The sequence below is a fragment of the Cnephaeus nilssonii genome (genome assembly GCF_951640355.1).
Source record: "Cnephaeus nilssonii genome assembly, chromosome: 21".
In the NCBI taxonomy this organism is placed as follows: Eukaryota; Metazoa; Chordata; class Mammalia; order Chiroptera; family Vespertilionidae; genus Cnephaeus; species Cnephaeus nilssonii.
In genome coordinates, this window is record NC_137092.1 from 12,134,014 (window position 1) to 12,150,239 (window position 16,226).

Consider the following 16,226-nt stretch of genomic DNA (forward strand, 5'->3'; position numbering starts at 1 on the left):
GAACCCCACTCAGTACTCCCCACCTGGGCCCTGTGAGGTGAATTCTCTGTGTTGTGATTTAGGAAGGTGTCTGAACCCATCTAAGACCAAATTCCAAGAGAGCATCACGGAATTTGTGCTGCTCTGACCCTGAACCTAGGGACTTCCCATGTGGGGGTGGGGGTGGGGAGTGGTGGGAGTACATCAAGGAAAGAATTCTTTAAAGGCTAATCAAGAGTTGACTGCATTAGGCGGGAAATGGGAAGAAAAAAAGCAGGGTCTGATAAGAGTGTCTGCATCTACCAAAAATTATGAGCCGGTATTATTTTTTTAATAACTAAAAAACTATTCTTATTTTAGGAGGAAAATGGCAACAATGGCAGAGGTTTTGAGAGCAAACCAATTAGGGTTTGGCACTTTAAAAAGTTACTTAGCGCCCTAACTGATTTGGCCCAGTGGATAGAGCGTCAGCCTGCGGACTGAAAGGTCCCAGGTTCGATTCCGGTCAAGGGCATGTACCTTGGTTGCGGGCACATCCCCAGTAGGAGGTATGCAGGAGGCAGCTGATCGATGTTTCTATCTCATCGATGTTTCTAACTCTCTATCCCTCTCCCTTCCTCTCTGTAAAAAATCAATAAAATATATTTTTAAAAAGTTACTTAGCCTCTCTAAACTCATTTCCTTCATCTGCAGAATGGGCACACTATGAGCATGCCTCTCTGGAGAACTAAGGGAAGGTGGTGTCAAGCAGTGTCTGGCATGTCGTAAGTGTTCAATACATGGTTGCTTTCAACAACACATAGACTTTAGTTTTTATAAGCATTTTATTTATTTTTAACTTTATTATTATTATTATTATTATTATTATTATTATTCCTCACCTGAGGATATTTCTTCATTATTTTTAGAGAGAGTGGAAGGGAAGGGGAGAGACAGAGAGAAACTTCGATGAGAGAGACACATTGATTGGCTGCCTCCTGCACGGGACTGAGCCTGTAACTTGACCAGAATCGAACTGGGACCAGAATCGAACTGGGACCCTTCAGTCGTAGGCTGACACTCCATCCACTGAGCCAAACTGGCCAGGGCTTTTAGAAGCATTTTCCATTTAGACAAAAATTGAGGAGATAATATAGGCAGTTCCCATACACCTGTACACGTCTCCCTGCTTGTGATCATTCCACGTTCATCTGGTACATTTGTTAACAATTAGTGAACTGCTCTTGATATATTATTATGAACTAAATTTCGTACTTTATTCAGTTTCCTTAGTTTTAAACCAACATCCCTTTTCTGTGTCAGGATTACATGCTCACTTCGTTTTTATCATCGTTATTATTTTGGGGGTAACAGACACAGCAAATGCCTCTCCCAGTCCTTCCTTTTCAGGGAGTAGCCACCTAAGCAGTGAAACATGCTCCCCTGACCTTCTATGAGGAAGCAGGGGACTGAGTTAGAGCTGAAGGCTGGGTCCTGCCCTAGAGCTGAGAAATGTGTGAGGCGCTTGTGTGTGTGTGTATGGGGTGCGGTTGGAAGTTCTGTTTCAGGATGAGCAGGGGTGTGATGGGTACAACCTGAGCTTTGCCACAAGTTTGAACTTTGTATTGAGCAACAGTGTGTACCAGCTATTGCCTCAAGGCGGGTGAATCAGAGAAGTTTCCTCACTTGCGGTCAAAGGGGAAGCTGGAGTGCCTTATAAAAACCTTCCCGGCTGGGTGTCCCTCACCTGCTGACTTCTTGCCAGAGCTCCACACTCCTGTGCATTGAGGGTAAGTGTCCTTTCCTTGCTGGGCCCTCGGGGTCCTCAGAGTGGTGACGGCAGGGGGCCACGTTGCAGGCTGTCGGAAGCCACAACCTTCCACTTGCTGGAGCTCCTCTGGGCTGACTACATTAAAAATTTTTTTTTCATTTAAATTTTATTTTTCAATTACAGTTGACATGCAATATTAGTTTCAGGTGTACACCATAATGGTTAGACATTTATGTACCTTCTGGAGTAAAGAGCTGACTGCATGTTGGACCAAGGAGAACAGCTCTTGCTGAGCGAGGTGGACCCAGACTCAGGACTTAGGGATGAGCTAGGTGGACCCAGTCTCAGGTCTTGGGATGGCAAAGGTGGGCGGGCTGGTGAATGTCTATGAGGGACCCGTGGCCTTTCACTTGGGGAAAAGGAACAGCTGGGGAACCACAGAACCCTTCCCAGCTGAGTGAGCAATACCCTCTTGTTATACTATCCAGGAGTTACGGGGACATGGGCCACTGTGGCAGCTGAGGCTGATTCTTTTCAACGTTAGATGGTATTCGATGTCCTCCCTCATCCAATCCACAAATGAAGAGCAGAGAGATCACAAAGCAGATGCAGGGGGAAGCCATCCGTTGTTTAAACTTTCAATGCAAAAAGAGAAGGGAGAGGGGGGTTGAAGGGGGGGTGAGGGAGGAACTGTCCTAGACCTGCCTTGTCTCCTGAAGGTTAACCTGAGGTTTGAGAAGATGACTAAGCTGGAAGACCACCTGGAGGGGATCATCAACGTCTTCCACCAGTACTCAGCTCGGGTGGGAGATTTTGACACCCTCACCAAGCGTGAGCTGAAGCAGCTGATCACAAAGGAACTTGTCAACACAATCAAGGTGGGTGACGCCCATCATGGTGAACTCCCCCCGCCCCCGCCCCGCACCCCCCTTCACATTGAGGACAGTGGCAAGGACTGGATGATGGAGAAACAAGGACTTGGGTGGGTTCAGCCCCAATTTCAGCACCCAAGGAAGCTCTCCCCATGCTGGGGGGAAAGGGCCCCACCTCCCTCTCTGGGCTAACTCACTCTGTCCCCTCAGGCTGTACTCTCTCCTGCTCTGTAAGTGTTTGCATGTAGGTGAGGTGGAGAAAGGCGGGCAGGTGGATTAGTGAACTACAGAGAACCTTCCAGGTCAAGACTTGTGTGATTCTAGGATGGCTCATGATGGTTGCCTCTCTCTGCCTTCTGTTTTGTAACATGGGATTCTCCAACACAGTTTTGGCCAATGAATGAATGTCCCCGGGCCTCCCTAAGCTGAGCTCTGAGGATGAGAAAGGGGGAGGGTCTGAGCTCACTGTGTCTGCTGTCCCCTTCTCCTAGAACACCAAAGATCAAGCCACCATTGACAAAATATTCCAAGAACTGGATGCTGATGGAAATGGACAGGTCACCTTTAATGAATTCGTGGTCCTGGTGACCAGGGTGCTGGTGACTGCCCATGACAATATCCACGATGAGCACCACCACTGAGTGGCTTTTCCCCAGCAATGTCTGCAAGAAGAACGGAGGGAAGGGAGAGTCAATAAATGTACTCTTGAAACGTTCTTAACCGTGTCTGTGCACTTCTTTTCTTTCCATGTCCATGGCTTTCAAACTGGACGACAACTTACCCCTGCTATTCTGACAGGCCTCATTTAGACCCCTGAGACCCCCTTCTCTGTTCATTAGTTCACCACCTATTTATTAAATGTCCGCCACGTATGCGTTTATTCATTCATTCTACAAATATCCTATGATAGCCAGAGACCAAAGACTCAACGTTTCTGTCCTCTAGGGGCTTACATTCTAGTGGGGAGGGGATAGAAAATAAATAGACAAACAAATGGGGTGGGGGAGGGGATAGGGAGTGGTGGGGATACATCAAGGAAACTTGCAGCCATATATATTATGATACACTGGTAGGTAATGATAGGCGATATGAAGAAAGCTAAAGTGGGGAAGTAAGATTCGGGGGGGGGGAAGGGTGTTGTTTAGAGAGGACGACTGAGGAATGCATGTGAGCAGAAATCTGAAAGACAGGAAGGAGAGCAGCATGCAGCTATCTGGGGTCCAAGAGTTCCTGGCAGAGCAGCTAAGGCCCTGGGGTGAACATATGTTTGGCTTGCTCAAAGAACAGCCCCGAAGGCAATGTGCAGGGGCTGAGGTGGGGGTGGTGGGAGGTGTGCGCCTACAGGGAGCAGGGAGCAGGTCCTATCTGCAGATGTTGGGGAGCACTTGGGAGCCACTGTGGGCTTTGGAGCAAGGGAGCGAGATGATTTCACTTATGTTTGCAAAGGATTACTCTGGCTGGCTTGGTGGAGAAGAGCTAGCCAGAGGCAGGCAAGAGTAGAAGCAGGGAGACCGGCCAAGGAGGGATCGTCCAGAGGAGCCCTGGCCAAGAGAAATATAATGGGGCCACACTTGTCATCGTATGTGTACTTGCAGCCATATTACTTGAAGCCATAATTTGAGGAAATTAACATGAATGGACCTCGAGGACATTATGCTAAGTGACATAAGTCCGTCAGAAAAAAGCTACGAACCATATGATTTCACTCATAGGTGGGATAGAAAACAGAAACTCATAGACACAGGCAACAGTATGGCAGTTACCAAAAGGAAGGGTGTGGGAGGTAGTAAAGGGTAAAGGGGACCAATGTGGTGATGGAAGTTGGGAGTTGGGCACACAATGCAATATATAGGTCATGTATCAGAAATGTACACTTGAAACCTACATAATCTTATTAACCAATGTCACCCCAGTAAGTTTAATTTAAAGAAGGAGGAGGAGGAGGAGGTAGAGGAAGAGGAGGAGGAGAAGGAAGAGAGAAGGAGAAGGAGAAGAAGGGGAGAGGAAGAAAGGAACAGCAGCCAGGCACATTCTTGAGCTCTGGAAAACCCTCCAAAGGTTGGTCCCCAGCCCCTCTCCAGCTGGAGGAATAGGCCAGAAGGACAGAGTTTGTGACAAAATTTAAGAAAGACTAGGCAGCCTGGCCGGTGTGGCTCAGTGGTTGAGCATTGACCCAGGAACCAAGAGGTTCCTGGTTCAATTCCAGGTCAGGGCACATACCCAGGTGTGGGCTTGATCCTCCGGCGTGGTGGTGGTGGTGGTGGGGGGGGGGGGCGGGTTGCAGGAGGCCGCCTATTGATGTCTCTTTCTCATCGGTGTTTCTATCTCTGTATCCACCCTCTCTAAAGTCAATAAAAACAGATTTAAAAAAAAGAAAGATTAGGTAACTTGCTGGAGCCAGGTCTGACAGATTTGAGGGAAAGTGAGAAGAAGGAGAGCTTTATATTGGGGGTGGGGGTAAGTTTGTCCTTCTGTTTATTCAGTGCAATTCTTGGGATTAAAAGGGTAGTTAGTGGCCAAGAGTGTGAATATTGAAGTTAAATTTCTGGTTTCAGAGCTTAGTTCTACTACCTACTAATTGTGAAACCTTGAACAAGTTATTTAAAATCTCTAAGCCTCAGTTTCCTCATCTATGAAATGGGAATAACAATAGCACCTCCCAGAGTTGTGGGTCGGATCATCTAATAGCACTTGTAAAGCACTTTAGCACAGCACCTGATACCGAGTGAGCACTCAGTAGATAGTAATTTATACAGGAGGTAATAGTTGTAGCTGGTCACCGGTCAGCTTCTCTCTCTCTCTCTCTCTCTCTCTCTCTCTCTCTCTCTCTCTCTCTCTCTCTCTCTCTCTCTTCTCTCTCCTGCAGACACTACAGGGGAAGCTTATTTTAAGCCAAAGCAAACTCTGAGGTTATTTTTAGGGGTCAGCTGTTCAGTTAGGGTTGACCAGTGTTAGACAAGGAACCAAGGGCAGTTAGCAGTGAGGTGTGATCTTCCCCCAAAGGCCTCTACACTAGACCCAGCTGCTGTTCTGTAAACTGGGATTCCTGCTCAATGCACTGACATGTGTCTGTGATCACTTCTGAGGGACATAGTATTCAAATCTGGTAGAAAGAGAGAGAAAAAAAAAAAAAAAAACCCCGACAAGAACAAAATTCAGTGTATTTGCTATTTTGAAAACATTTACCAGCCATGATTTTGTTTGAAAATGACCAACTAAACCACAAATTGAACTTAAATCCTATTTTTTAAAATATATTTTATTGATTTTTTACAGAGAGGAAGGGAGAGGGATAGAGAGCCAGAAACATCAATGAGAGAGAAACATTGACCAGCTGCCTCCTGCACACCCCCCACTGGGGACGTGCCCGCAACCAAGGTACATGCCCTTGACCGGAATCGAACCTGGGACCCCTCAGTCCGCAGGCCGACACTCTATCCACTGAGCCAAACCGGTTTCGGCAAACTTAAGTCCTATTTTTTAAAAATTGAAGGAACCCCAAGCTTGGGCGAAATCCATCAGTGGCACCTGAGGGCAATGAGAAGCGCCCTCCTCCAGGTTAGCCTCCCGGCTCACCTGCTTCTTGGCTCTGAGATTGAGCACGTGACCTCTCCCTCCTCTGGACCTCAGTCTTCTCCTCTCTAACGTGCAAAGCTTGGATGAGGTGACGTCGAGTCCCTCCATGAAAAGGCACAGCCTCGTCCCCTGACGAAGGCAGGTTCCGCGAAGCAAGCCAAGGGACACGAGGACCGCTAGAACCACCGGGCCTCGGAGGCTGGACCTGTCCTCTCCAGCACCTCACCACCAGCCTCCTGGCCAGTCTGCAGCCATTCCAGAACATTCTCCCGGTTCCCTGTGAACTGTCAGACTTGGCGGATTTGTACCCGGTGTCCTGCTGTTCTCTGTGTCTAGGTGCCCTCCATCCGTTCACTCACAAACACTGTCAAGTGTCTGCTCTGCGCTAGCGCCAGGCTGCTGGGCGCTTCTTTAGCTCTGGAACTCCTGCTTGTCCACAGAGACCCCACCCAAATGTCCCCTCCTCCAGGGAGCCCTCCCACTCACACACCCTCACATTCCCACCTCCCATCCAGAGTAGTTTTCAGGGGACCCTGGGGCTCGCCTGCCTGTCAAGCTGCTGGGCTCCTGCGACCACGGTTGGTCTGTCAGTGTCCTCTGGGCAAGGGCGTCAGTGTGCATGGGGGACACCAGTGCCACTCTCCAGGGTGCAGTGTGTACCCCACCTTGCCCTTCAGGAAAACGGTTCTGGCAGGCCGCTGGCACACCGCAAGCCGAGCCCACCTGGGTGTGGGGCCTCGGAAATCAGGAGAAGCTCGGGATTCGGTGGGATGGCTACGGTGGAGCGAGGGCAGCTGGGACTCAGCATTTAACGTGGCCACCAAAAAGTTGAGAGAAAGCAAACTAGGCTGTAAAAACCCAACTTCCTGTGTGTCTCTGATTTCTCTCGTTACCTAACAGCTCTGGGTACACAGAGGTTCAAGTTCTGCCCTTGCAAATCTCACCTTGGCATCAACCCGAGGAAGCTTCCTCACCCTTCCTGTGTCTCTCCCCCCCCCCCCCGCCTCCCCCCACTGCAGCCCAGCCAAGAAGGCATCAGAAACACCTGCTCTGAACTCCCAGGGTGTCTGCTCATCACCCACCTTCGCTTTTCTGTTTCCCACAGTGTAATATTGAACGTATCTGCTTGGGTGTCTGTTGCCCCGTGAGACTGAGGAGGGCTCCTTGAGGATGCAAAGTTAAGGCTCAGTTAGTCCCATGGCAGTGCTCAGACTGGCCCCCATCCCTCCTCCGCACAGAGCCAGAATGATCTCCTCCAGTTGTCAATCATATCAATCATCCCTCCTCCTGTGGATGGGAGGGGTCTGTGATACTTTGAGGGTAGCGGGGTAGGGTAGGGAGAAGGAGACTGGGGTCCTATCTGGCCCAGGATCTGACGGAAGACTTGGGGTGGAGGGATTGTTTCAGGCCTGAACCCCAAGAGGCAACAGAACTTGAGCAACCAGTTGGGTCAGTCCTGCTGTCACTGTGGCCATGGGCATGTCAAAATCCATGACACGGGCTTTCTAAAGCGTAAGTGTTCAGCAACTGCTGGGAGGCAGGGCAGAACCCTGAGGTTGCTTTCTGGAGTTTGTTTCAGAGTCAGGGTTGTGTAAGATTGCCTCAGCGGGCTGGTGAAAGCTGAGGCAAGGTCTTGGGAAATAGCACAAAATGATCTTCTTTATCCTCCAGGGGTTGTGGGGCATGGACCCCTTGTTGGGATGGGGCCTGGGGTATTGGAGATCCCGGCTGAATCCATCTTCTCTGAGAAGTGCCCCCTGGATGATGGTGCAGCCCCCTCCTGGGCTTTGTGCTGTTGGTCTCATTCCCACCCCAAATCCACACCCCACAGGAGACTCTTCTAAATGCCAGTGATCACATCGTTCCCTCCCTAACCCCCCCACCCACCACTGCTCCTGCCCTCCTTCTCCTGCTGTGGCCTAGGATCTGTTCACTTTCCTCTTCATCTTGAACCTGAGCCTCCTCATTCCTGCCCAGACCCCACCTCTGTCCACTTTCAGGCCCGTGCACACATGTTCTCCTCTGTCTCAAGCACCTGCATGGTTTTGGGGGGACGCCTGCTGCCCCCACACTTGAAGCGACTCTAATCGTTGCCTTTTACCTCTATAGCCCAGACGAAGGACAGCCTTCCCACCTCAAAGTCTTAGGGAACTTCTCGCCTCTCTGGTCTTTCCTCTTCTGTGTCAGACTGATCTGAGGAGCTGTCCTGTAGGCCTGGGAGTCCCCTATTGAAGCCTTATTCACCCTGGGGCCCCTCTGACCATTATAGCGCCTGACATACAGTGAGCCCACGATTCGTGCCTGTTGAGTGAGTGTATGAGTGGACCAACCAGTGAGTGATGCGCTCACTCATCTGTCCCCTAGTTCCGGGAGCATCGCCCAGGCCCCGGAGCGTCTGGGCAGAGTCCGGCAGCTTAGGCCTCCACTGTTGCTTCCTCATCCCTCCCAAAAGGCATCCAGAAGTTCAGGTTCCACAGCGAAGGGAAGCAGGGTCCTCTGATGACAGGCTCTCTGTTCCTGGATGCCAGGGAGACCCCAAAGTTCTTATTTCCCAAAGGATGCATTCTCAAAACCCCAGGGGTAGCCACCCGTTCTCACCTGGGGCGGCACCTTAACCTTGACCCTGACACTCCTGCTCCCTATCTCAGGGAAGAGGCCAGCTCTCCTCTACTCCACAGAACCAGTTTTCTTGGATTGAGAGGGGCTCATGGGATGGGAGGGGCTAACCCACCGTGACCAGCTCCCTTAAACACGCTTAAGGAAAACCCACGGGGCTGTGTAAAGCGGCTTGCTGCCAGGCCCTCCCCTGGGTCTAGAACAATCTCCTGCTCTCAGAATGAGCTGGCAGAGCAATGAGGCAAAGGGAGAACTCGGCTTCTAGAAGCTCTGACCCCCGCCATCCTGCTGTCCCACCCTCTCCCAGCCCTTAGGTCCCACATGGGCGTGCCCCTAATGCCCAAAGCTGTCCCCCCCTCACCCTCCAGCCCCATCAGGCCTCGGACCACCCACCTTCACTCAGTAAGGCTCCCTGGCAGCTTGCTCCCTGCTGGCACCTGGGACATGCTGCCAGTGAGCCATAGTCCTTGCCTTCCGGGCCCTGTCAGACTTGCTGATAAGGGGCTCCAATTCCATGTTGAAAATGCAGGGGTAGCCGAAACCGGTTTGGCTCAGTGGATAGAGCGTCGGCCTGCGGACTCAAGGGTCCCAGGTTCGATTCCGGTCAAGGGCATGTACCTTGGTTGCGGGCACATCCCCAGTAGGGAGTGTGCAAGAGGCAGCTGATCGGTGATTCTCTCTCATCGACGTTTCTAACTCTCTATCCCTCTCTCTTCCTCTCTGTAAAAAATCAATAAAATATATTTTTAAAAAAAAAGAAAATGCAGGGGTAGAAGCACCAGAGAGTTGCATGGGCCCGGCTGGCTGAGGGAGCCTCTATGTGCTTGAGGAAGGGGGCTGGTCAGGGAAGTCGTCATGGAGACAGTGACGCAGAGACCCCAGGGTGGGGAGGGCAGTCCTGGTGCACAGGAGCGGAGGCCAGAGAAAGCCGGGGTGCCAGGAAGGGAAGTGTTTTGAAGACGTGGACCGTGGACAGGCGGCTACGTGGATGGGAGGGGTGAGGGCTTCTCTGTGGCCCCGTGGATGGGGAGGGAAGCGGTGTTCATGCCCAGCGGGCACCGGGAGACAGGTTCGGGCTCAGTACAAGGACAGACTTTCTGAGAGGCAGTGCCAAAAGGGAACTCCCTTCGCTGGAGCGGTGCGGGCAGGGCCCTGCCAGCCGCTTGGCTGGGATGTGGTGGAGAATCACTCCAGCATGGGGTGGGGCAGGCCGGCTTACATCAACAATTTGCCAACTTCTTCTCCAGACAAATCCCTTTCCTCAAACAGAACTTCTAGTGTGCAGCCGATGAGGGCTGGTGTGGCAGGGGCTCCAGGCCCCACCGCCCTGCTGCCCCTACCTGCCGGTTTGAATCCACGGGGACACCCAGAAATCTTCCATCTGTGAATCCAATCCAACCCTCCTTTCTCCACCCACTTCCCAGAGAAGAGAACATGGAACATTCCAGAAATCTGAGGACATCTGTACAGTCAATATTTCTTGAGAAGCTGCTATGTACCAGCCATCACTCCCTCCAGGTGCTGGTGATAAAACAGAGACTAAGCCAGATGGCACCAACTTGGAGTTCACAGTCTAGTGGGAGGCAGTCACAGACATGTTTATGGTGCATTCCCCTCCCCTCCCAGCCCCTGCCCCTGTCCCCGTCTCTTTCCCTCCCCTCTTCTCCCCCTCTCTCCTGCTCCCTACCCTACCCTACTCTACCCTACCCTATCCTCCCCTTCCCTCCCTTAACCTACCCTCACCAACCCCCCCTTTTTCTCCCCCCTACCATACTCTCCCTTACTTTACCTAACCCTGACCCTACTCTACCCTACATTTTCCTCTTCTCCTTCCCTCTCCTACCCTACCCTACCCTACTTTACCTGAAGCATGGAGTCCTGGCAAAGCCACTGATAGAAGCCAGGCCTCCAGCTCCCAGGCAGTTCTCTTCCCCCTACCAAGCTGCAGGCTGAGGGGGTGACCCCTATGCAGGCAGGAGAGTGGCTGAGCAGCCCCCTCAGAAGCTGAGTGTCTCCAGTTGTCAGGTCTCCAAGTCAGGCAGGGAAGGAACTGGGGTGGGGGGGGGGGTGCGGGGGCTTCTGAACGGTTCCCCCAGCTCACAGCCTGGAGCAGTGCTGGAAACACCCCCTGCCCCGCAGCAGGAGCCCTGAGATCTGTACCCCACGGCAGAGGCCCCTGGGCCCTAGAGCAGGGTCGGCCCAGCCCGCGGCAGCCAGGCCGAGTGGAGAGCTGCCACCTGCCATCCGACCCGCAGCTCCTTTCTTCACGCTCAGCGCTGGGGACGAGCTGGGAGATGAGCCCGGGGAGAAGGTGGTGGCAGGCCCTTTCCTCTCTCACTGTCTCCACCAGCTCCACCCCTGTAGGACTGCGGACTGGTCCCTCCCAGCTCTGCACCTCGCTTTCTTCATGGTAACACGGGGGATGGATGCCTGTCCATCTTTCTCCCCAACCCCAATGCTGTCCGTCTTTTCTCTGTGGACGGGCAGGGCAGGGCAGGGCAGGCAGACACCTTGGTCTGGGCTGTGGCCTTTGAAACGCGCCCCCAGCCTGGAGATGAGCTGGGGAGGGACTCAGGCTGGCGCTCAGGCCACAGGGCAGGGAGGGAGGGTGGCAGAGGGGTCTCTGAAGTGAGCGGGTGGGTCTGGAGGCTGCTGAGGGCGGACGCGGGGAGCCAGGCCCGACTACAGGTTTTGCAGAGAAGTGCCCAGCTGACCTGGGGCTGCAGGAACCTGGCCACCTCGGGAGTGGGGGGAGAGGGGTCAGTTTGCTCTCGGGTTTCGAACCAGAATCTTCAGGCCCGACAGGCTCACTGGACCCAGAGTCCAACCTCCTCACGGGGCTACTGGGCATGGGCTGGGCTCCCCGACTTTCACCCATGTGCACACCTGCCCCAGTGTCCACAGGGACGAGGAGAGACCCCCTCATTCAAGAGACACCAACTGCCCCCATGGACTCAGAACTTCATTTGTGGACAGACACCCCCACCCTGGCCCTGTCTCCTATGCCCAAACACCAGGGCTCTCAGACTCAGCCTGTCCAGGGCCTGTCGGAAGCTCCTGGGGGCACCAGGTTCCCGCAGAAGAGAGACGGCAGCGTGGGCAGCATGGGGAAGGGGCTGTGGCTGGGGGGGGGGGGGGGGGTGGTGTGGTGGCGGCTGGCATGTCGAGGGGATGGGGTGCCCCCTTTTCGCTTTCTGTGGTGGCCAGGGCCCATTTGACAGGGTGCACAGGGAAGTCCTGAGCTGGGCTGGGGTGACTAGGCCTGACAGCAGGGCCCGAGGTCAGAGGCGAGAAAACAGTCAGGGAGGTGAGCGCCAGGGACTCAGAACAGGACCGTGTTCTTGAGGCTTCTCCTCTCGTTACTGCGAACGAAGGGGCTGAATGAAGGGGTTCCGCCCTGGGGAGGGGCATGGAGTGTGAGCCAGAGCCCGGGGAAGGGGCATGGAGTGTGAGCCAGAGCCCGGGGAGGACAGGCTGTGGAGGGGGTGGAAGGAACACACGGAGCATTGGCTTGGAGGAACTCTTTATTCATCTCAACCCCCGGCTTTGCAGCTCAGGCCCCGCCTCAGCTGTGCGCACACAGCCTGGGGCCCCGGTTGGGAGGGACAGGGTGGCCTGCCTCCTGGTTAGTGGCTGTGGCCGTGGCCATCATGGCTGTGGCCGTGGCCATCATGGCTGTGGCCGTGGCCACCACCCTGGGTTTTGCAGGGGTTGCGGCTAGCCTCCCCGAAGCCTGGCCCGTGGGTGTGGCCGTGCCCTTTGGGGGTGTCCTTGTGCATCTGCTCGTGGGACGCCTCCGTCAGCCTGCCCACCAGGGTGATGAACTCCTCGAAGCTCAGGTCCTTGTCTCCATTTGTGTCCAGGTCCTCCATGATGTCCTTGATGAGTGCTACGTCCCTCTTCTCCTTCTGCAGGTTGGGAGACAGGGTGGTCAGGGCTCGGGGTGGCCAGGGCCAGAGGCAGGGAGCACAGCCAGAGACCCGATGGCAAAGGCACTGGGAAACCTGGCTTCTGGGCCTCAACCCCAAATTAAAAATGACCGCTGATGGGGCGCCGTTTACTTTCCAGTTATCCCGCACACCCCCGGGGGCTGACTCAGAGCCCAGAGCCCGTCCCGTCCCCTCCCCTGCACTCCGGTCCCCTGGGCCCGGCCCCTCCCTGCCTTGCCTCTCCCTTCCCTCTCACGGTTACAAATTAGTGACACTCATGTCAACCTGTGTAGCAGGAAGCACCTGAGGAAAACAAGATGATCGGGCCCTTGTGGAGGTTCAGGGAGCAGTGTGGGTGCTCCGTTGACCCAAGGTGAGGTCACGTGTGCAGAGGAGGGCAAGGGGAGGGGAGGGTCGCGGGCAGAGCGAGCTCCGGCGAGTCCCAGCTGTGCCACTCGCTGGCCGGGGCACGGCAGCTAAGGCCCCTCCGGAACCTGGGGGTGCCCGGCTCATCTTGCAGGCCCTTCCCTCCTGCTATGCCTCTGCCCGGTCTATTCCTTCTGCACGTTTGCCTTCGCCCTGGGGAAGACCAGACCCTCCTGAGCAGCCCATTGGCAAGGCCGCAGCCGCCCCTCCTGGCCTGTCACCGCCTCCGGCACAGGGGGTGGGGGTGGGGCAGGCCCAGGCCTCACTCGGAGGAAGCCATGCCAGCACTAGCCTGACCCAGCGTCCTGCTGGCTGAGGTGCCCCTTAGGGGGAGCTGTCAGCATCCCTAACATCTCCTGTGGCAACCCTCGACCCCACCAGGTGGGGGCGGCTCCAGGGCGGGCTGGCCGGCCACCAGCCCCAGGACATGGCTCCAGGAGTGGACCTGAGACTGGTCCCCAGGGGCGCCACCCTTCCTAGTCCAGGCCTCTGTTCCCCAAAGTCCCCCAAAGTGTAAAGAAACAGAACAGGTCTGCTGGGACACCGCGTCCTCTTTCCCGAGGGCTGCCGGATCCCTTTTAGATCAGTAAGTACATCACACGCCCCGAGTGCTGGGCGGGGCCTCGCACACGCCCTGGCTTTGTTGGGAGATCCCGATCAGAAGAGCGCCCTGGGGCTCCATCTGGAGCTCAGTCTCCCGGTTTCTGCCAAGGCTCCTCCTCTTCGGCTTCTCCTCTCACACCTGCAGGTCTGGGCTCCAAGGTCCCCTTTCTTGTCCACCTGACAAGTCGCCTCGCCCCCGCCCAGCCCAGCGCTCCCCCGGCTCCTCTCTTCCTTTCTCTCCGCACAGAGCGGCCCGGAGCCCAGCCCTACCTTGAGGAAGTTAGGCAGCTCCTTCTTCACCATCTGGCCGAATTCCTTCTGGTTCAGGCGGTCGGGGTGGCCCAGGCGAACGGAGTACTGGTGGAAAATGTTGATGATGGTGTCCACGCTGCATTCCATCAGCGACTGCGACATTTTGTCCTGATCTTACTGTGCTCTGAGCTGGGGAGAAGCAAGGGGTCAGGTGCTGAGAAGAAAAAGGCTTCCTAGACACCTCCTCCTGGCTGCTTGCAGAAATGAAGGGGGGGCGGGGGCGGTGCGGGGAGGAGGGAAGGAGACACAAAAGAAAAAGAAAGGGGCATTGAACTGGGAAAGGGATCCTGACCCAGACATGGGAGAAATAACTTTTAGAATATCTGGAGAATGTAAAAATATCTGGAGAATGTAAAAATAAAGCAGAGCATCTGAGAGCAGGAGGCTCCAACAAAATGGGAAGGAAGCTTTCAAGTGAGCAGGTTAATCAAGGAGGGCTTCCCGGAGGAGGTCTGGAAAGGCAGATTGGTAGCAGGTGTCCAGAAAGACTCGGCAGGCAGGCTGCTGCCCAGGGGAGTTGGCAGCTCACTTACCTAAGCTGAAGAGTCACACAGAAGGGTTTGACAGCATCCTGTGGGCCCAGCATTTATAGGCCTCCCCTGGCCAGGACACTCAGCCCTCTAGTGGGAAGATTGCTTCACAGGTGAGCAGTGTGGTAACCCGGAGCTGAGCGTGCCAGGAAGGGGGATGAGGGTGGAACAGGAAATGTTCACACAGATCCTTCTGTACTTTTGTGAATTCCCCAGTCCTGGGCCTGGGGCTGGTTGGGGAGGAAGTTGCTTGGTTAGTTCACTTCCCCTTCACCCCACCCCTGCCCTCCCTGAGCAAGCTGACTGTCCTCTGGCACCCCTCCTTCCCTCTGACCCCAACCCCCTCTGGTTGAGGGAGCACCTTCCCACCTGATAGCCAGGGGCTGGTGGTGGGCTGAGGACCCCTGGGTGGGGGCGGACCCACTCTGCCTCCCCAGAGTGGGCAGCCCAACAATGATGGCTGAGCTTTCCCCTTCTTGGGTCTGTGATTTATGCTCTTCCCAAGGGTGAGGGGCTGGAGTGGAGGTCTTAGATCCACAGGGTCAGAAGGGTAGGGGGTGGGGTGGGGTACGGGGTCCACCTCCTGATAATGCAAATGAAGAAACTGACACCCAGAGAGGTGTCAGAGCAAGGCCACATAGCTGGTTGGTGACATAGCAGGCATTGGGCTCAGACATCCAGGTTCCGGGCTACGGGTAATCGGATTACACCTCCCTCTTGTAGGCTAAGTGACAGCGCCTCGGGGCGTAGGCTGTCAGCATTATTCTAAAATCCTGCTCCCATTGTGAGAGCCACACCCTCAAGAGTTTTGATGTAGCCTCTTGGGCAAGCCTGCCCCTCCAGCTGCAAGGCTGCAAACCTCCCATAGCTCCCCATCTCCCAGGGAGGAATGGCCGTGCCTGGCCTGGTCAGCCTCTGCTCCTGCCCCCTCCCTGGGGCCCATGGGGTCCATGAGCACCCCCAGGCCCTTGTCTTTGGTGCTCTCACCCCAGGTGTGCCCTTCCCCCATGATGGGGTGCAGTCTGATAGGGGTACAAGGATAGGTTAAACATGATTATTTTCCCTCCTCTTCTCTTCCTCTCTTTCCCACACTTTTACTAACAAACCGTGTAATTGGTTCATCAACTGCCTATGCTTAACCTTATGTTCTGGTGAAGATTTTGTTACAATTGTCAGTTGACCAGACAAAAACAGACTTTTAACCCAGCCCTGAACTGACACACCTGGCCCCCAGGAATGTGGAGGCTGATTGACTAGGTCTCAGAAACACCTGGGTAGCCCAGCTGGCATGGTCCAGTGGTTGAGTGTTGATCTATGAACCAGGAGGTCACCAGTGCGATTCCGGTCAAGGGCACATGCCTGGGTTGTGGGCTCAATCCCAAGTAGGGGCCGTGCAGGAGGCAGTCGATCGATGATTCTCTCATCATTGATGTTTCTATCTCTCTCTCCCTCTCCCTTCCTCTCTGAAATCAATAAAAATATATTTTAAAACACAAAAAAGAAACAGGGTGATCCACACAGAACGCTGACCATCCTGATCTGGGGACCATAATGAAGACATTCATCAAGACCCAAGACCCCGCAGGGACTCAAATTCCAAGACTGCAAATCACCAGAACCCCCTGTACTCCCT

General features: G+C 54.4%; 2 protein-coding genes across 3 annotated transcripts; one reads left to right on the forward strand and one right to left on the reverse strand.

Moving 5' to 3' along the window:
* Nucleotides 1–1,629: 1,629 nt before the first annotated feature.
* On the forward strand, nucleotides 1,630–3,316 carry S100A12 (S100 calcium binding protein A12). Its single transcript, XM_079760894.1, has 3 exons — nucleotides 1,630–1,748; nucleotides 2,449–2,607; nucleotides 3,093–3,316. The coding sequence occupies exons 2-3, from the start codon at nucleotides 2,470–2,472 to the stop codon at nucleotides 3,240–3,242; spliced, it is 288 nt and encodes a 95-aa protein (XP_079617020.1). The 5' UTR covers nucleotides 1,630–1,748; nucleotides 2,449–2,469; the 3' UTR covers nucleotides 3,243–3,316.
* Nucleotides 3,317–12,299: 8,983 nt separating this feature from the next.
* Nucleotides 12,300–14,735, reverse strand: S100A9 (S100 calcium binding protein A9). Of its 2 annotated transcripts, XM_079760892.1 has the most exons (3): nucleotides 14,597–14,735; nucleotides 14,022–14,192; nucleotides 12,300–12,701 (listed from the first exon to the last, which is right to left on the reverse strand). In XM_079760892.1, exons 2-3 carry the CDS (start codon nucleotides 14,163–14,165, stop codon nucleotides 12,420–12,422), a joined length of 426 nt encoding a protein of 141 aa, XP_079617018.1. In that variant the 5' UTR covers nucleotides 14,166–14,192; nucleotides 14,597–14,735; the 3' UTR covers nucleotides 12,300–12,419. The 2 variants fall into 2 exon arrangements, with proteins under 2 accessions (XP_079617018.1, XP_079617017.1); XM_079760891.1 differs by lacking the exon at nucleotides 14,597–14,735 and having other exon boundaries at nucleotides 14,022–14,228.
* Between the last annotated feature and the right edge of the window lie 1,491 nt (nucleotides 14,736–16,226).